This window comes from Pecten maximus, chromosome 13, assembly GCF_902652985.1.
Source record: "Pecten maximus chromosome 13, xPecMax1.1, whole genome shotgun sequence".
NCBI lineage: Eukaryota > Metazoa > Mollusca > Bivalvia > Pectinida > Pectinidae > Pecten > Pecten maximus.
The window spans coordinates 31,738,038-31,761,387 of NC_047027.1; the positions used below are offsets into that span (position 1 = coordinate 31,738,038).

The window sequence follows — 23,350 nt, forward strand, 5'->3', positions numbered from 1 at the left end:
ACCTGTCAGGAACACTTATCTTACCTGTCAGGAACACTTATCTTACCGTTCAGAAGCACTTATCTTACCTGTCAGTAACACTTATCTTACCTGTCAGGAACACTTATCTTACCCGTCAGGAACACTTATCTTACCCTTCAGGAGCACTTATCTTACCTGTCAGGAACACTTATCTTACCCTTCAGGAGCACTTATCTTACCCGTCAGGAACACTAATCTTACCCGTGAGGAACACTTATCTTACCTGTCAGGAACACTTATCTTACACGTCAGGAACACTTATCTTACCCGTCAGGAACACTTATCTTACCCGTCAGGAACACTTATCTTACCCGTGAGGAACACTTATCTTACCCGTCAGGAACACTTATCTTACCCGTCAGGAACACTTATCTTACCTGTCAGGAACACTTATCTTACCCGTCAGGAACACTTATCTTACCGTCAGGAACACTTATCTTACCCGTCAGTAACACTTATCTTACCTGTCAGGAACACTTATCTTACCCGTCAGGAACACTTATCTTACCTTCAGGAACACTTATCTTTACCCGTCAGGAACACTTATCTTACCCGTCAGGAACACTTATCTTACCGTCAGGAACACTTATCTTACCCGTCAGGAACACTTATCTTACCGTCAGGAACACTTATCTTACACGTCAGGAACACTTATCTTACCCGTCAGGAACACTTATCTTACCCGTCAGGAACACTTATCTTACCCGTCAGGAACACTTATCTTACCCTGTCAGGAACACTTATCTTACCTGTCAGGAACACTTATCTTACCCGTCAGGAACACTTATCTTACCCGTCAGTAACACTTATCTTACCTGTCAGGAACACTTATCTTACCCGTCAGGAACACTTATCTTACACGTCAGGAACACTTATCTTACCCGTCAGGAACACTTATCTTACCCGTCAGGAACACTTATCTTACCCTTCAGGAACACTTATCTTACCTGTCAGGAACACTTATCTTACCCGTCAGGAACACTTATCTTACCTTCAGGAACACTTATCTTACCTGTCAGGAACACTTATCTTACCCGTCAGGAACACTTATAGTACCCATCAGGAACTCTTATCTTACCTGTCAGGAACACTTATCTTACACGTCAGGAACACTTATCTTACACGTCAGGAACACTTATCTTTCACGTCAGGAACACTTATCTTACCCGTCAGGAACACTTATCTTACCCGTCAGGAACACTTATCTTACCGTCAGGAACACTTATCTTACCCGTCAGGAACACTTATCTTACCCGTCAGGAACACTTATCTTACCCGTCAGGAACACTTATCTTACCCGTCAGGAACACTTATCTTACCCGTCAGGAACACTTATCGTACCCATCAGGAACACTTATCTTACCTGTCAGGAACACTTATCTTACACGTCAGGAACACTTATCTTTACCCGTCAGGAACACTTATCTTTCACGCCAGGAACTCTTATCTTACCCGTCAGGAACACTTATCTTACCCGTCAGGAACACTTATCTTACCCGTCAGGAACACTTATCTTACCCGTCAGGAACACTTATCTTACCCGTCAGGAACACTTATCTTACCTGTCAGGAACACTTATCTTACCCTTCAGGAGCACTTATCTTACCGTCAGGAACACTTATCTTACCCTTCAGGAACACTTATCTTACCTGTCAGGAACACTTATCTTACCCGTCATTAACACTTAGCTTACCCGTCAGGAACACTTATCTTACCCGTCAGGAACACTTATCTTACCCGTCAGGAACACTTATCTTACCCGTCAGGAACTCTTATCTTACCTGTCAGGAACACTTATCTTACCCGTCAGGAACACTTATCTTACCAGTCAGGAACACTTTTCTTACCCGTCAGGAACACTTATCTTACCTGTCAGGAACACTTATCTTACCCGTCAGGAACACTTATCTTACCCGTCAGGAACACTTATCTTACCCTGTCAGGAACACTTATCTTACCTGTCAGGAACACTTATCTTACCCTTCAGGAACACTTATCTTACCCGTCAGGAACACTTATCTTACACATCAGGAACACTTATCTTACCCGTCAGGAACTCTTATCTTACCCGTCAGGAACACTTATCTTACCCGTCAGGAATACTTATCTTACCCGTCAGTAACACTTATCTTACCTGTCAGGAACTCTTATCTTACCCGTCAGTAACACTTATCTTACCTGTCAGGAACACTTATCTTACCCGTCAGGAACACTTATCTTACACATCAGTAATACTTATCTTACCCGTCAGGAACTCTTATCTTACCTGTCAGGAACACTTATCTTACCCGTCAGGAACACTTATCTTACCCGTCAGGAACACTTATCTTACCCGTCAGGAACACTTATCTTACCCGTCAGGAACACTTATCTTACCCGTCAGGAACACTTATCTTACCTGTCAGGAACACTTATCTTACCCGTCAGGAATACTTATCTTACCCGTCAGGAACACTTATCTTACCCGTCAGGAACACTTATCTTACCCGTCAGGAACACTTATCTTACCCGTCAGGAACACTTATCTTACCCATCAGGAACACTTATCTTACCCGTCAGGAACACTTATCTTACCCGTCAGGAACATTATCTTACCTGTCAGGAACACTTATCTTACCCGTCAGGAACACTTATCTTACCCGTCAGGAACACTTATCTTACCTGTCAGGAACACTTATCTTACCCGTCAGGAACACTTATCTTACCCGTCAGGAACACTTATCTTACCCGTCAGGAACACTTATCTTACCCGTCAGGAACACTTATCTTACCTGTCAGGAACACTTATCTTACCCGTCAGGAACACTTATCTTACCGTCAGGAACACTTATCTTACCGTCAGGAACACTTATCTTACCCGTCAGGAACACTTATCTTACCCGTCAGGAACACTTATCTTACCCTGTCAGGAACACTTATCTTACCCGTCAGGAACACTTATCTTACCCTTCAGGAACTCTTATCTTACCTGTCAGGAACACTTATCTTACCCGTCAGGAACACTTATCTTACCCTTCAGGAACTCTTATCTTACCCTGTCAGGAACACTTATCTTACCCGTCAGGAACACTTATCTTACCCTGTCAGGAACTACTTATCTTACCGTCAGGAACACTTATCTTACACGTCAGGAACACTTATCTTACCCGTCAGGAACACTTATCTTACCCGTCAGGAATACTTATCTTACCCGTCAGGAACACTTATCTTACCCGTCAGGAACACTTATCTTACCCGTCAGGAACACTTATCTTACCCGTCAGGAACACTTATCTTACCCTGTCAGGAACACTTATCTTACCCGTCAGGAACACTTATCTTACCCGTCAGGAACACTTATCTTACCCGTCAGGTAACACTTATCTTACCGTCAGGAACTCTATCTTACCGTCAGGAACACTTATCTTACCCGTCAGGAACACTTATCTTACCGTCAGGAACACTTATCTTTCCCTCAGGAACACTTATCTTACCGTCAGGAACACTTATCTTACCGTCAGGAACACTTATCTTACCCTCAGGACCTTATCTACCCGTCAGGAACCTTATCTTACTGACTTACACGTCAGGAACACTTATCTTACCCGTCAGGAACACTTATCTTACCGTCAGGAACACTTATCTTACCGTCGGAACTTATCTACGTAGAACACTTATCTTACCCTCAGGAACACTTATCTTACCCGTCAGGAACACTTATCTACCCGTCAGGAACACTTATCTTAAACCCGTCCAGGAACATTATCTTACCGTCAGGAACACTTATTCTTACCCGTCAGGAACACTTATCTTACCCGTCAGGAACACTTATCTTACCCTCAGGAACCTTATCTTACCCGTCAGAACACTTATCGTACCCATCAGGAACTCTTATCTTACCTGTCAGGAACACTTATCTTACCTGTCAGGAACACTTATCTTACCCGTCAGGAACACTTATCTTACCCGTCAGGAACACTATCTTACCTGTCAGGAACACTTATCTTACCCGTCAGGAACACTTATCTTACCCGTCAGGAACACTTATCTTACCCTCAGGAACACTTATCTCCGTAACCCATTCAGTGGAACACTTATCTTACCTGTCAGGAACTCTTATCTTACCCGTCAGGAACACTTATCTTACCCGTCAGGAACACTTATCTTCCCCTTCAGGAACTCTTATCTTACCCGTCAGTAACACTTATCTTACCCGTCAGGAACACTTATCTTACCTGTCAGGAACACTTATCTTACCCGTCAGGAACACTTATCTTACCCGTCAGGAACACTTATCTTACCCGTCAGGAACACTTATCTTACCCGTCAGGAACACTTATCTTACCCGTCAGGAAACACTTATCTACCCTCAGAACACTTATCTTACCCGTCAGGAACCCTTATCTTACCCGTCAGGAGCACTTATCTTACCCGTGAGGAACTCTTATCTTACCCGTCAGGAACACTTATCGTACCCATCAGGAACACTTATCTTACCCGTCAGGAACTCTTATCTTACCCGTCAGGAACACTTATCGTACCCATCAGGAACTCTTATCTTACCCGTCACGAACTCTTATCTTACCCGTCAGGAGCACTTATCTTACCCGTCAGGAACTCTTATCTTACCCATCAGGAACTCTTATCGTACCCATCAGGAACTCTTATCTTACCCGTCAGGAACTCTTATCTTACCCGTCAGGAGCACTTATCTTACCCGTCAGGAACACTTATCTTACCTGTCAGGAACTCCTATCTTACCCGTCAGGAACACTTATCTAACCCGTCAGGAACACTTATCTTACCTGTCAGGAACTCTTATCTTACCCGTCAGGAACACTTATCTTACCCGTCAGGAACACTTATCTTACCCGTCAGGAACTCTTATCTTACCCTGTCTATGTACCAAACTTATCTTACCCGTCAGGAACACTTATCTTACCCTTCAGAACACTTATCTTACCCGTCAGGAACACTTATCTTACCCGTCAGGAACCTATCTTACCCGTCAGGAACACTTATCTTACCCGTCAGGAACACTTATCTTACCCGTCAGGAACACTTATCTTACCATTCAGGAACACTTATCTTACCCGTCAGGAACACTTATCTTACCCGTCAGGACACTTATCTTACCGTCAGGAACACTTTTTCACCGTCAGAACCTTCTTACTTACCCGTCAGGAACACTTATCTTACCGTCGAACACTTACACTTGGAACACTTATCTTACCTGTCAGGAACACTTATCTACCCGTCAGGAATACTTATCTACCGTCAGGAACACTTATCTTACCGTCAGAACACTTATCTTACCCTCAGGAACACTTATCTTACCGTCAGGAACACTTATCTTACCCGTCAGGAACACTTATCTAACCCGTCAGGACACTTATCTTACCCGTCAGGAACACTTATCTTACCCGTCAGGAACTCTTATCTTACCAGTCAGGAACACTTATCTTACCCGTCAGGAACACTTATCTTACCCGTCAGGAACACTTATCTTACCCGTCAGGAACACTTATCTTACCCGTCAGGAACACTTATCTTACCCGTCAGGAACACTTATCTAACCCGTCAGGAACACTTATCTTACCTGTCAGGAACTCTTATCTTACCCGTCAGGAACACTTATCTTACCCGTCAGGAACACTTATCTTACCCGTCAGGAACACTTATCTTACCCGTCAGGAATACTTATCTTACCCGTCAGGAACACTTATCTTACCCGTCAGTAACACTTATCTAACCCGTCAGGAACACTTATCTTACCTGTCAGGAACTCTTATCTTACCCGTCAGGAACACTTATCTACCCGTCAGGAACACTTATCTTACCCCGTCAGGAAGCTCTTATCTTTACCGTCAGGAATCTTATTAACCCGTCGGAACCTATCTTACCCGGCAGGAACATTTATCTTACCCGTCAGGAACACTTATCCTACCCGTGAGGAACACTTATCTTACCCGTGAGGAACACTTATCTTACCCGTCAGGAACACTTATCTTACCCATCAGGAACACCTATCTTACCCGTCAGTAACACTTATCTTACCCGTCAGTAACACTTTTCTTACCCGTCATGAACACTTATCTTACCCATCAGGAACTCTTATCTTACCTGTCAGGAACACTTATCCTACCCGTCATGAACACTTATCTTACACGTCAGGAACACTTTTCTTAACCGTCAGGAACACTTATCTTTCACCCCACGAACTCTTATCTTACCCGTCAGGAACACTTATTTTACCCGTCAGGAACACTTACCCGTTAGGAACACTTATCTTACCTGTCAGGAACACTTATGTTACCCGTCAGGAACACTTATCTTAACCGTCAGGAACTCTTCTCTTACCTGTCAGGAACACTTATCTTACCCTTCATGAACTCTTGTCTTACCCGTCAGGAACACTTATCTTACCCGTCAGTTACACTTATCTTACCCGTCAGGAACACTTATCTTACCCGTCAGTAACACTTATCTTACCCGTCAGTAACACTTATCTTACCCGTCAGGAACACTTATCTTACATGTCAGGAACACTTATCTTACCCTTCAGGAACACTTATCTTACCCGTCAGGAACACTTATCTTACATGTCAGGAACACTTATCTTACCCGTCAGTAACACTTATCTTACCCGTCAGGAACATCTATCTTACACGTCAGGAACACTTATCGTACCCATCAGGAACACTTATCTTACCCGTCAGGAACACTTATCTTACCCGTCAGGAACACTTATATTACCCGTCAGGAACACAGCGCTGCTTAAGGATCTCAATGCTACTTTTATTGAACTCCTTTTCTTGGCTCTTCAGAAAGTTATCCACTGCATGTTAGGGCTAGGGTAAGGTCGAAATAGCTGTTTTCAGTTTTGGAAATATATTTGTCTGATGGAGCGAAATCAGGTGAATATGGCGGATGCTCAATTGATTTAAAACCATAATCGTGAATTGCAGTCACGCCAGTGACAGACTCTTTCACCCTAACCCTTACCCTGACCGATTTTGTCCATCTTGCAAAAGCCGCTTATCTTGTTTACTTTAGAGTGCTACCTCGTCGATATAACCTAACCGAATGAGACCAGTCCTTGGGTGCACGGCCCTACATGTATATAGTCAGAGAATAGTAGGACTTAAAAATAACATCATTGAGTACCTTCTTCAATACTGGGCTCACCACTTAGCAATCATCCCGGGAAATTGTGTATTGTTTGATGTACCGGGAAATGATGTACACACATGGTTCGGTTTGTAGTGTTTTGTGGTTTGTTACTAGGACTAACGGACGGAAGTGACTCTGTAGTTAGATGTTACTAGGAATAGGAAACTTAAGTGACTCTTTGTAGGTGTGACTGACAGATGGACACATAACTCGAGTCAGTAAACTGCATCAACACATATACTCTAATCAGAAAAACAAAGATGAAATGTTCTATGCTGGTTTTCGTTTTGATAGACATCAGTTATCAGCAAAGCATTCTCCCTGAACACAGAAAAAATCATTGCCAAGCTGTTCGGACCACGGACATCATGAATTATGTTATGCCTGGATTACAGTACCTAATCCGGGAGGATTACGAGAAGCTCAGTCGTCGTTATGATGAGATACTGGCCATACTGAAAGGTAATTATCACAACATGATCATTAGGCAATTAACTGTAATCCACAGACGATTAATTGTAATCCACAGACAATTAATTATAATCCACAGACAATTAATTGTAATCCACAGACGATTAATTGTAATACACAGACGATTAATTGTAATCCACAGACGATTAATTGTAATCCACAGACAATTAATTTTAAACCACAGATAATTAATTGTAATCCACAAACGATTAATTGTAATCCACAGACGATTAATTGTAATCCACAGACAATTAATTGTAATCCACAGATAATTAATTGTAATCCACAAACGATTAATTGTAATCCACGGACGATTAATTGTAATTCACAGGTTGATCTGTCCAGAGGGATGGGTGTATCACGACTCTCACCATGTCCTTTGTTGTAGGTGTGATACTGTGGACCTGTCCAGAGGGATTGGTGTATCACGACTCTCACCATGTCCTTTGCTGTAGGTGGGATACTGTTGACCTGTCCGGAGGGATGGGTGTATCACGACTCTCACCGTGAACTTTGTTGTAGGTGGGATACCGTTGACCTGTCCAGAGGGATGGGTGTATCACGGCTCTCACCATGTCCTTTGTTGTAGGTGGGATACTGTTGACCTGTCCAGAGGGATGGGTGTATCACGGCTCTCACCATGTCCTTTGTTGTAGGTGGGATGCTGTTGACCTGTCCAGAGGGATTGGTGTATCACGACTCTCACTATGTCCTTTGTTGTAGGTGGGATACTGCTGACCTGTCTGGAGGGATGGGTGTATCACGACTCTCAACATGTCCTTTGTTGTAGGTGGGATACTGTTGACCTGTCCGGAGGGATGGGTGTATCACGACTCTGACCATGTGCTTTGTTGTAGGTGGGATACTGTTGACCTGTCCAGAGGGTTGGGTGTATCACGACGATAACTGTTACCTGTTTAGAAGAACGAAATCAACATGGCAGGAAGCAAGAGTAAGTATAATAGTATTATAGGAAAGCTTTGTTGTTGACATATATATCTACTATATAAATACGCGTGTCATCATAATGTTAAACAATGTCTCAAAAAAGGTTATCTGTAATTAAGAACTACTGGTTAACACGCTCAGCGTCCTTGACCTTTTATCGGTAGGTTATGTCTCGTTCTGCTATAGTTTAAAATAGAGTAGTGTTTACTTATCAGCTACATGTACTTGTCATTGAGTTCTACTGAAGTAATATTTTGTATATTGAGTGTATCGTGACGTCATACTGAAGTAATATTTTGTATATTTAGTGTATAGTGACGTCATACTGAAGTAATATTTTGTATATTTAGTGTATAGTGACGCCATACTGAAGTAATATTTTGTATATTTAGTGTATAGTGACGTCATACTGAAGTAATATTTTGTATATTTAGTGTATAGTGACGCCATACTGAAGTAATATTTTGTATATTTAGTGTATAGTGACGTCATACTGAACTAATATTTTGTATATTGAGTGAATAATGACGTCATACTGAAGTAATATTTTGTATAATGAGTGTATGATGATGGACGTCATACTGAAGTAATGTTTTGTATGATGTCACTCTAAAGACCATTATCATGGATACATTAATATCAGCTACCTTAAAAACGGAGATTAAAATCGGTGCTCACCTTATTACACTTATTAATTATTTAATTCATACTTATATATCGACATACGGTGAAAGGCAACATACAAAAATGTATATATATATACATTAGGAACATGTACTTTCTCAAGTTAAATATTACTTTGATCACTTTTTTTAAACCAAGGAATTCTGCCAATTGAAGGGGGCTTACCTTGCGGAGATCAGGGGAAACCGAGAGAATGAGTTTGTCAAGAGCGAAATGCGAAAAATCCGCAAAGCAGGTAAGTCTTCTTCACCTAGTCGTGGCTACTACAGGAGGTAGTAGAATATTACAGTACGAGATTATAGTACGAGATCAAAGTACGAGATTATAGTACGGGATTATAGTACGAGATTATAGTACGAGATTATAGTACGAGATCATTGAACGAGATTATAGAACAAGACTATAGTACGATATTATAGTACAATATTATAGTACGAAACTATAGTACGATATTATAGAACGAGACTATAGTACGAGATTATAGTATAGTACGAGATTACAGTACGAGATTATAGTACGAGATTATAGTACGAGATTATAGTATAGTACGAGATTATAGTACGAGATTATAGTACGAGATTATAGTACGAGATTATAGTACGATATTGTAGTACAAGATTATAGTACGAGATTATAGAACGGGATTAAAAACGAGACTATAGTACGAGATTATAGTACGAGATTGTGGTACAAGATTTTAGTACGAGATTATAGAACGGGATTAAAAACGAAACTATAGTACGAGATTATAGTACGAGATTATAGTATAGTACGAGATTATAGCACGAGATTATAGTACGAGATTGTAGTACGAAACTATTGTACGAGATTATAGTACGAGATTATAGTACGAGATTATAGTACGGGTTTATAGTACGAGATTGTAGTACGAGATTATAGTACGAGATTATAGTACGAGATTATAGTACGGGTTTATAGTACGAGATTGTAGTACGAGATTATAGTATAGTACGAGATTATAGATTATAGTACGAGATTATAGTACGGGATTATAGTGCGAGATTATAGTACGAGATTATAGTACGAGATTATAGTACGAGACTATAGTACGAGTTTATAGTATAGTACGAGATTATAGTACGAGACTATAGTACGAGATTTTAGTATAGTACGATATTTAGTACGAGACTATAGTACGAGATTATAGTACGAGATAATAGTACGAGATTATGGAACGAGATTATAGTACGAGATTGTAATACAAGATTACAGTACGAGATTATAGAACGAGATTATAGAACGATATTATAGAACGAGACTATAGTACGAGATTGCAGTACAAGATTATAGTACGAGACTATAGTACGAGATTATAGTACGATATTATAGTACGAGACTATAGTACGAGATTATAGTACGAGACTATAGTACGAGATTAAATTGAGAAATTATAGAACGAGACTATAGTACGAGATTATACTACGATATTATGGTACGAGATTATAGATTATAGTACGAGATTATAGTTCGATATCATAGTACGAGACTATAGTACGATATTACAGTACAAGACTATAGTACGAGATTATAGTACGAGATTATAATGCGAAATTATAGTACGAGCTTATAACACGAGATTATAGTACGAGACTATAGTACGAGACTTTAGTACGAGATTATAGTATAGTACGAGCTATAGTAGGAAATTATAGTACGAAATTATAGTACGATATCATAGTACGAGACTATAATACGATATTACAGTACGAGACTATAGTACGAGACTATAGTACGAGATTATAGTATAGTAGAGATTATAGTACGAGATTATAGTACGAGATTCTAGTACGAGATTGCAGTACAAGATTATAGTACGAGATTATAGTACGAGACTATAGTACGAGATTATAGTACGAGACTATAGTACGAGACTATAGTACGATATTATAGTACGAGATTATGGTACGAGACTATAGTACGATATTATAGTACAAGATTATAGTACGAGACTATAGTTCGATATTATAGTACGAGATTATAGTACGGGATTATAGTACGAGATTATAGTACAAGATTATAGTACGAGACTATAGTACGAGTTTATAGTACGAGATTATAGTACGAGATTATAGTACGAGATTATAGTACGAGACTACAGTACGAGATTATAGTACAAGATTATAGTACGAGACTATAGTTCGATATTATAGTACGAGATTATAGTACGAGACTATAGTACGAGATTATAGTACAAGATTATAGTACGAGACTATAGTTCGATATTATAGTACGAGATTATAGTACGGGATTATAGTACGAGATTATAGTACAAGATTATAGTACGAGACTATAGTACGAGTTTATAGTACGAGATTATAGTACGAGATTATAGTACGAGATTATAGTACGAGACCATAGTACGGGATTATAGTACGAGATTATAGTACAAGATTATAGTATAGTACGAGATTATAGTACGAGATTATAGCACGAGACCATAGTACGAGACTATAGTACGAGATTCTAGTACGAGATTGCAGTACAAGATTATAGTACGAGATTACAGTACGAGACTATAGTACGATATTATAGTACGAGATTATAGTACGAGACTATAGTACGATATTATAGTACAAGATTATAGTACGAGACTATAGTTCGATATTATAGTACGAGATTATAGTACGGGATTATAGTACGAGATTATAGTACAAGATTATAGCACGAGACTATAGCATGAGATTATAGTACGAGATTATAGTATACAAGGTTAACCAGGTTATAACAGGAGGTTATAACACAAGGTTATAACACGGGGTTATAACACGGGATTATATAACGAGGTTATAACAGGAGGTTATAACACGAGGTTGTATAACGAGGATATAACAGGAGGTTATAACACGAGGTTACAACACGAGGTTATATAACGATGTTATAACAGGAGGTTATAACACGGGGTTATAACACGGGGTTATAACATGAGGTTATAACACGAGATTATATAGCGAGGTTATAACACGAGGTTATATAACGATGTTATAACAGGAGGTTATAACACGGGGTTATAACACGATGTTATAACACGAGGTTACAACACGAGGTTATATAACGATGTTATAACAGGAGGTTATAACACGGGGTTATAACACGGGGTTATAACAGGAGGTTATAACACGAGGTTATAACACGGGGTTATAACACGTGGTTACAACAAGAGGTTACAACAAGAGGCTACAACACGGAGTTGCAACATGGGGTTATAACTATAACACGAGGTTATAACACGAGGTTACAACACGAGGTTATATAACGAGGTTATAACACGAGGTTACAACACGAGGTTATAACACGAGGTTACATTGTACAACACGAGGTTATATCACGAGGTTACAACACGGGGTTACAACACGAGGTTATAACACGAGGTTATATAACGAGGTTATATAACGAGGTTACAACAGGATGTTATAACACGGGGTTATAACACGGGGTTACAACACGAGGTTATAACACGAGGTTATATAACGATGTTATAACAGGAGGTTATAACACGGGGTTATAACACGGGGTTATAACAGGAGGTTATAACACGAGGTTATAACACGAGGTTACAACACGAGGTTATAACACGAGGTTATATAACGATGTTATAACAGGAGGTTATAACACGGGGTTATAACACGGGGTTATAACACGAGGTTATAACACGAGGTAATAATACGGGGTTACAACACGAGGTAATAACACGGGGTAATAACACGGGGTTACAACACGGGGTTATATAACGAGGTTATAACAGGAGGTGATAACACGAGGTTATATAACGAGGATATAACAGGAGGTTATAACAGGAGGTTATAACATGAGGTTATAACACGGGGTTATAACACGGGGTTATAACAAGAGGTTATAACACGAGGTTATATAACCAGGTTATAACACGAGGTTATAACACGAGGTTATATAACGAGGATATAACAGGAGGTTATAACACGAGGTTATAACATGAGGTTACAACACGAGGTTATAAAACGAGGTTATAACATGAGGTTACAACAGGATGTTATAACATGGGACTACAACACGTGGTTATAACACGAGGTTATAACGCGGAGTTACAACACGAGGTTATAAGACGGGGTTACAACATGAGGTTATAAGACGGGGTTACAACACGAGGTTACAACACGAGGTTATAACACGGAGTTACAACACGGGGTTACAACACGAGGTTATAACACGAGGTGTATAACACGAGGTTATATAACGAGGTTATAACGCGGAGTTACAACACGAGGTTATAAGACGGGGTTACAACACGAGGTTATCAGACGGGGTTTCAACACGAGGTTACAACACCAGGTTATAACACGGTGTTACAACACGTGGTTACAACACGAGGTTACAACACGATGTTTCAACACGAGGTTATATAACGAGGGTATAACACGACGGTATAACACGAGGTTATAACACGAAGTTATAACACGAAGTTATAACACGAGGTTATAACACGAGGTTATAACACGAAGTTATAACACGAAGTTATAACACGAGGTTATATAACGAGGTTATATAACGAGGTTATAACACGGAGTTAGAACATGTGGTTATAACACGAGGTTATAACATGGGGTTTCAATACGAGGTTATAACACGATGTTATAACACGAGGTTACAACACGGGGTTACAACACGAGGTTATAACACGAGGTTATATAACGAGGTTATATAACGAGGTTACAACAGGATGTTATAACACGGGGTTATAACACGAGGTTATAACAGGAGCTGATAACACGAAGTTACAACACGAGGGTATAGCACGAGGTTATATAACGAGGTTATAACAGGAGGTTATAACACAAGGTTATAACACGGGGTTATAACACGGGATTATATAACGAGGTTATAACAGGAGGTTATAACGCGAGGTTGTATAACGCGGATATAACAGGAGGTTATAACACGAGGTTATAACACGAGGTTACAACACGAGGTTATAACACGAGGTTATATAACGATGTTATAACAGGAGGTTATAACACGGGGTTATAACAAGGGGTTATAACACGAGGTTATAACACGAGGTTATATAGCGAGGTTATAACACGAGGTTATATAACGATGTTATAACAGGAGGTTATAACACGGGGTTACAACACGAGGTTATAACACGAGGTTATATAACGATGTTATAACAGGAGGTTATAACAGGAGGTTTATAACACGGGGTTATAACACGAGGTAATAACACGGGGTTACAACACGAGGTAATAACACGGGGTAATAACACGGGGTTACAACACGGGGTTATATAACGAGGTTATAACAGGAGGTGATAACACGAGGTTATATAACGAGGATATAACAGGAGGTTATAACACGAGGTTATAACATGAGGTTATAACACGGGGTAATAACACGGGGTTATAACAAGAGGTTATAACACGAGGTTATATAACGAGGTTATAACACGAGGTTATATAACGAGGATATAACAGGAGGTTATAACACGAGGTTATAACATGAGGTTACAACACGAGGTTATAACACGAGGTTATAACATGAGGTTATAGCATGGGGTTATAACACGAGGTTATAACATGAGGTTACAACAGGATGTTATAACATGGGACTACAACACGTGGTTATAACACGAGGTTATAACGCGGAGTTACAACACGAGGTTATAAGACGGGGTTACAACACGAGGTTATAACACGGTGTTACAACACGTGGTTACAACACTAGGTTACAACACGATGTTTCAACACGAGGTTATATAACGAGGGTATAACTCGAGGGTATAACACGAGGTTATAACACGAAGTTATAACACGAAGTTATAACACGAGGTTATAACACGAGGTGTATAACACGAGGTTATATAACGAGGTTATAATGCGGAGTTACAACACGAGGTTTTAAGACGGGGTTACAACACGAGGTTATAAGACGGGGTTTCAACACGAGGTTACAACACGAGGTATAAAGCGGTTTTACAACACGTGGGTTACAACACGAGGTTACACACGATTGTTCAACACGAGGTTTATAAACGAGGGTATAACACGAGGGTATACCACGAGGTTATAACACGAAGTTATAACACGAAGTATAACACGCGGTTATAACACGAAGTACACGTTATACACGAAGGTATAACAACGAGGTATAATACGAGGTTATAACACGAGGTTATAACACGGAGTTAGAACATGTGGTTATAACATGGGGTTTCAATACGAAGTTATAACACGAGGTTATAACACGATGTTATAACACGAGGTTACAACACGGGGTTATAACACGAGGTTATAACACGAGGTTATAACATGGGGTTTCAATACGAAGTTATAACACGAGGTTATAACACGATGTTATAACACGAGGTTACAACACGGGGTTATAACACGAGGTTATAACACGATATCATAACACGGGGTTTGGTTTCTGTCCCCTGGCCGAGACATACCAGAGTCTTGAAGGGCATAGTAGCACATAGCTACACCTGCTTAGCGCACAGCATTTTGGAGTGGGATGACTGGTTGGCCCGTTGTCAATATAATGTGACCGGTCGGGGTGTGCTGCTGGGTGTCTTCGGCAGTATGCTTCAGTGAGATAGCACTATAAGACGGCAAAAGTTCCGGACTATCACAAGGAGATTTAACACGAACACACACAGCCTCCTAAAACACACATACGCACTCACCAAATACATGCATATCACACGCATGGTAAGCCGTTCTTAAATGACCTCAGCTGTTGATAAAAGGTTAAACAAATAAAACCAAACCATATTACACGTGATATAGCGGTTAATTGTCACATGGTATATCTATTCATTGACAAATGATATATCTGTCCATTCACACATGATTTATCTGTTCATTGACACATGATATATCTGTCCATTGACACATGAGATATCTGTCCAATCACACGTGATTTATCTGTCCATTGACACATGATATAGCTGTTCATCGACACATGACTTATCTGTCCATTGACACATGATATAGCTGTCCATTGACACAGGTGGTATAGCTTTCATTGACACACGATATAGCTGTCCATTGACACACGATATAGCTGTCCATTGACACACGATATAGCTGTCCATTGACGCACGGTATAGCTGTCCATTGATACACGGTATAGCTGTCCATTGACACATGATATAGCTGTCCATTGACACACGATGCAGCTGTCCATTGACAAATGATATAGCCATTTGTTGTGAATTATTTCAGAACACCCTAGAGACTTCCGGAGTTACTTTATAGGGGGTACAGACAGAGATAGGGAGGGTGTCTGGATCTGGGTCAGGACAGGCGAGAGGATCGCTTACAAGGACTTCGCTCCATCGGAGCCTAACAATGGCAGAGGAGAAGGATTTGAAGATTGTCTGATGATGTTTGGAGAACAGGACTTTTTATGGAATGATGACAGATGTACTAGCACTTACTTTGGAGTATGCAAAACCAGGTAAAAGCCATTACTAAAATCTATTAAAATAAAAACGATTTATACTCGTATGACATGGTATATCTATAATTGTATGATATAGTATATCTATAATTGTATGTTATGGTATATCTATAATTGTATGTTATGGTATATCTATAATTGTACGATATGGTATATCTATAATTGTATGATATGGTTTATCTATAATTGTATGATATGGTATATCTATAATTGTATGTTATGGTATATCTATAATTGTATGACATGGTATATCTATAATTGTATGTTATGGTATATATATAATTGTACGATATGATATATCTATAATTGTACGATATGGTATATCTATAATTGTATGATATGGTATATCTATAATTGTACGATATGGTATATATATAATTGTATGATATGGTATATTCTATAATGTATGATATGGTATATCTATAATGGTATGATATGGTATATCTATAATTGTACGATATATCTATAATGGTATGATATGGTATATATATAATTGTATGATATGGTATATTCTATAATTGTATGATATGGTATATCTATAATGGTATGATATGGTATATATATAATTGTATGATATGGTATATCTATAATTGTATGATATGCTATATCTATAATTGTATGATATGGTATATCTATAATTGTATGGTATGGTATATTCTATAATTAATTGTATGATATGGTATATCTATAATTGTATGCTATGGTATATCTATAATTATATGATATGGTATATCTATAATTGTATGATATTGTATATCTATAATTGTATGATATGGTATATCTATAATTGTATGATATGGTATATCTATAATTGTATGCTATGGTATATCTATAATGGTATGATATGGTATATCTATAATTGTATGGTATGGTATATCTATAATTGTATGATATGGTATATCTATAATTGTATGATATGGTGTATCTATAATTGTATGCTATGGTATATCTATAATCGTATGATATGGTATATCTATAATTGTATGTTATGGTATATCTATAATCGTATGATATGGTATATCTATAATTGTATGATATGGTATATCTATAATTGTATGCTATGGTATATCTATAATTGTATGATATGGTATATCTATAATTGTATGACATGGTATATCTATAATTGTATGATATGGTATATCAATAATTATATGATATGGTATATCTATAATTGTATGATATGGTATATCATACTTGTATGATATGGTATATTTATAATTGTATGATATGATATATATATATAATTGTATGATATGGTATATATATAATTGTATGATATGGTATATCTATAATTGTATGATATGGTATATCTATAATTGTATGATATGGTATATATATAATTATATAATATGGTATATATATAATTGTATAATATTGTATATCTATAACTGTATGATATGGTTATATATAATTGTATAATATGGTATATATATAATTGTGTGATATGGTATATCTATAATTGTATGTTATGGTATATCTATAATTGTATGATATGGTATATATATAATTGTATGATATGGTATATATATATATAATTATATGATATGATATATCTATGATTTTACGATATGGTATATCTATAATTGTATGATATGTTATATTTATAATTGTATGATATGATATATATATATATATAATTGTACGATATGGTATATCTATAATTGTATGATATGGTATATCTATAATTGTATGATATGGTATATCTATAATTATATGATATGGTATATTTATAATTGTATGATATGATATATATATATATATAATTGTACGATATGGTATATCTATAATTGTATGATATGGTATATCTATAATTGTATGATATGGTATATCTATAATTATATGATATGGTATATTCTATAATTGTATGATATGGTTTATCTATAATTGTATGATATGGTATATCTATAATTGTATGTTATGGTATATCTATAATTGTATGATATGGTATATATATAATTGTATGATATGGTATATCTATAATTGTATGATATGATCTATCTATAATTGTACGATATGGTATATCTATAATTGTATGATATAGTATATCTACAATTGCATGATATGATATATATATATAATTGTACGATATGGTATATCTATAATTGTATGATATGGTATATCTATAATTGTATGATATGGTATATCTATAATTGTGTGATATGGTATATCTATAATTGTATGATATGGTATATCTATAATTGTATGACATGGTATACATATAATTGTATGATATGGTATATCTATAATTATATGATATGGTATATCTATAATTATATGATATGGTATACATATAATTGTATGATATGGTATATCTATTATTGTATGATATTGTGTATCTATAATTGTATGATATGGTATATATATAATTGTATGATATGGTATATCTGTAATTGTATGATATGGTATATATATAATTGTATGATATGGTATATCTATAATTGTATGGTATGGTATATCTATAATTGTATGATATGGTATATCTGTAATTGTATGATATTGTGTATCTATAAATGTATGATTGATCGTATAATTGCCCTTTATTGTTGTTGTTTTCAGTGTCCGCCAGAAATGACGTAATTTCAGAGCTCACATAAGAGATAACATCTCCAAACCTCACTTTCAAAATCAATATTGGTACATGTATCTTAACCGGCGTAGAAACAATTCACTACAACTCCGAAATTAAAGTCACTGCCACCAACATCAAGTCATTTGCTAAAAACGTCAAACGAGCTCATATACAGGTGTGCATTTAGACGGCAGTACTAGAGAAAGGCCCATCTGATCTTGATACGGGAGGCTTCGGCTGGATCCGGGATGAAGCGTCAAAAGCTCTTCCACCCGTTACACTGTCTTCCAATGTACACCCAACTCCCCCTGGAATTCTGAAGATGATCAGATGGTGTTGCACTAGTGATCATCCGTGTATACAGCTAGGTTTGGCTTTTAGAAGGCTCAGTTGCCATGTACATTTTTCTGTGACTGCGCCATAAACACATACAGATCAGCTGAGTGATACTGGAAATGAAACTGAGGATGGGTGAGGAAAGAGCTGAGAGAATATTATATAATACACCTAAAGTGGATGTTATTATTCGCACAGTGTGTGCATTCGAAAAATAGTCGTGTAAAAGAAGGGAGTAACACAAATATTGTTTTACGCCTCTAATCCCATTCAAGTGTATGTCATTGGGCTGTGGTTGGTGTCATAGGTACGCCTATACCCCCACATAAAAATGTATAATACTTAAAAACAAATTATTTGACTGATAACCATGATTATGGTTTCGACAACCATCGTCATTGCGAGCTCTGAGTTCGTATATTTTAATTTTGATACTTTGATTTTCGTGGTGGTCATTAAAAATCTTGGATTGGACTAATTTCGTAATGAAGTTGGTTTTTAATATGTTCATAATGTGTCCCTCATAAAACCTGCAAAAAGACACAACAAGGACCACTTTAGGGAACTAATGACTTATTGCAATTCTGAGGTTTCAACGGCCATTTTGGCAACTATTTTACATTGAATTAAAGAATTGATTACTGCATTGTATTTTACATGATTTTAATGGTATCTTTGACCCTTAAAACCCCAGTATAGACACAAACAATGCAACTCTAGAGTAATAAATGAGTAACTTATTGCCATTTTTAGATTGTTCAGCCATCTTGGCGGCCATCTTGAATATTTCAAAATGCTCAAGGTTGCCAAAGTGGCACCAAGCAGTTTTGGAATCAGCACTCATCCAACACAGACTACGATGGGGTGAAGACGACTTAAATGTTTGAAAACAGTAATTGATGACACTTTTGAAAAATGTCATAGTGTTTTTTAACGGCCATGTAATCCCAACTTAGTAGGTAGTCGAAGGCCTTTTTATAGTCTAACAATAAACCCCCTGTTAAGTATCACTTATCAATATAATTATACCAGATATTTGTTACGTCTGACAGAACAGTCTGACAGTAGTGACGTCATCTAAAACCTGATTGACATTCTAAGATTAGATCATGACTGCATAAACAGTTGTTGAAATGTCGATGAATGTTTTTACAAGACATTTGGATAGAATGGGCAGTACTATATTGGTCTATAGTTATCAATTCCTTCTTTCTTCCCATCTTTAAAAAGAGGACTCACTTAAGCATCTTAACAAAGATTTAGAAAGGTATTTTAGTTTCAATACCGAAATAAATTAGTTTGCAAATTACAGGCGCAATAGATTTGATACAGCTTTTAAAAATATAGCTCCTAAATTGTCAAGTCCAGATGCCTTTGAAGTGTCTATACAGGCTAAAAAAGTTTCAACAAACTGTTCTTCAATTTTTACGTATCTCAAACAAGGCACCCTTTAGGTTTCCTTCAGTAAACTGTTAAGTGTACCCTAATGCTCGGGAGTAAAACTTCCGTTTGTGTGTTGTATATACTGTTTAAATATACGATAAATGCATTACTAGTTAAATATGTGTCTGTTATATCTTTATCTTCAAACTGAATACACGTTGGAGATTGTTTTTTAGTTTTAGAGCTCTCTAAGTCGTTTCCAGCAGCGTTTGCTTGAATTCTTGAATTTCTCTAAGACTTCAGAAAAGTAGTTTTTCTTTATATTTCTGATCATATTTGTAAATTTGTTTCTCCACGTGTTGTACATTTCCGTGTTACCATTATTGTTATGGTTACTCCCGATATGGCTTCCAACGTTGATGACGTTGTACCCCACTCAGGAAGGGTATGATATTTACAATGTTGATGACGTTGTACCCCACTCAGGAAGGATATGATATTTACAATACAAGGATAGTGATTACTGACAGGATAGTGACAGGATAGTGATTACTGACAGGATAATGATTACTGACAGGATAGTGATTACTGACAGAATAGTGATTACTGACAGGATAGTGATTACTGACAGGATAGTGATTACTGACAGGATAGTGATTACTGACAAGATAGTGACAGGATAGTGATTACTGACAGGATAGTGACAGGATAGTGATTACTGACAGGATAGTGATTACTGACAGGATAGTGATTACTGACAGGATAGTGATTACTGACAGGATAGTGATTACTGACAGGATAGTGACAGGATAGTGATTACTGACAGGATAGTGCCAGGATAGTGATTACTGACAGGATAGTGATTACTGACGGGATAGTGATTACTGACAGGATAGTGATTACTGACAGGATAGTGATTACTGACGGGATAGTGATTACTGACAGGATAGTGATTACTGACAGGATAGTGATTACTGACAGGATAGTGACAGGATAGTGATTACTGACAGGATAGTGATTACTGACAGGATAGTGATTACTGACAGGATAGTGATTACTGACAGGATAGTGACAGGATAGTGATTACTGACAGAATAGTGATTACTGACGGGATAGTGATTACTGACGGGATAGTGATTACTGACAGGATAGTGATTACTGACAGGATAGTGATTACTGACAGGATAGTGACAGGATAGTGATTACTGACAGGATAGTGACAGGATAGTGACAGGATAGTGATTACTGACAGGATAGTGATTACTGACAAGATAGTGATTACTGACAGGATAGTGATTACTGACAGGATAGTGACAGGATAGTGATTACTGACAGGATAGTGATTACTGACAGGATAGTGATTACTGACAGGATGGTGATTACTGACAGGATAGTGATTACTGACAGGATAGTGATTACTGACAGGATAGTGACAGGATAGTGATTACTGACAGGATAGTGACAGGATAGTGATTACTGACAGGATAGTGATTACTGACAGGATACTGACAAGATAGTGATTACTGAGAAGATAGTGATTACTGACAGAATAGTGACAGGATAGTGATCACTGACAGGATAGTGACAGGATAGTGATTACTGACAGGATAGTGATTACTGACAGGATAGTGATTACTGAGTGGATAGTGATTACTGACAGGATAGTAATTACTGACAGGATACTGACAGGATAGTGATTACTGACAGGATAGTGACAGGATAGTGATCACTGACAGGATAGTGACAGGATAGTGATTACTGACAGGATAGTGACAGGATAGTGATTACTGACAGGATACTGACAGGATAGTGATTACTGACAGGATAGTGACAGGATAGTGATTACTGACAGGATAGTGACAGGATAGTGATCACTGACAGGATAGTGACAGGATAGTAATTACTGACAGGATAGTGACAGGATAGTGAGCACTGACAGGATAGTGACAGGATAGTGACAGGATAGTGATTACTGACAGGATAGTGACAGGATAGTGATTACTGACAGGATAGTGACAGGATAGTGATTACTGACAAGATAGTGACTACTGACAGGATAGTGATTACTGACAGGATAGTGATTACTGACAGGATAATGATTACTGACAGGATAGTGATTACTGACAGGATACTGACAGGATAGTGATTACTGACAGGATAGTGATTACTGACAGGATACTGACAGGATAGTGATTACTAACAGGATAGTGATTACTGACAGGATAATGATTACTGACAGGATAGTGATTACTGACAGGATAGTGACAGGATAGTGATTACTGACAGGATACTGACAGGATAGTGATTACTGACAGGATAGTGATTACT

General features: G+C 37.7%; 1 protein-coding gene across 1 annotated transcript; it reads left to right on the plus strand.

The window, feature by feature from the left end:
- Positions 1 to 7,301: 7,301 nt before the first annotated feature.
- On the plus strand, positions 7,302 to 21,200 carry LOC117341153 (perlucin-like protein). The gene is made up of 5 exons (XM_033902998.1): positions 7,302 to 7,635; positions 8,502 to 8,596; positions 9,415 to 9,511; positions 16,497 to 16,731; positions 19,291 to 21,200. Exons 1-5 carry the CDS (start codon positions 7,434 to 7,436, stop codon positions 19,304 to 19,306), a joined length of 645 nt encoding a protein of 214 aa, XP_033758889.1. The 5' UTR covers positions 7,302 to 7,433; the 3' UTR covers positions 19,307 to 21,200.
- The last annotated feature ends 2,150 nt before the right edge of the window (positions 21,201 to 23,350 follow it).

Coding starts and splice junctions, on each gene's coding strand:
- LOC117341153 (XM_033902998.1), top strand. CDS start 7,434: ATGAAATGTTCTATGCTGGTTTTCGTTTTGATAGACATCAGTTATCAG. Junction 7,636..8,501: donor GATACTGGCCATACTGAAAG/GTAATTATCACA, acceptor GCTTTGTTGTAG/GTGGGATACTGTTGACCTGT. Junction 9,512..16,496: donor GCGAAAAATCCGCAAAGCAG/GTAAGTCTTCTT, acceptor GAATTATTTCAG/AACACCCTAGAGACTTCCGG.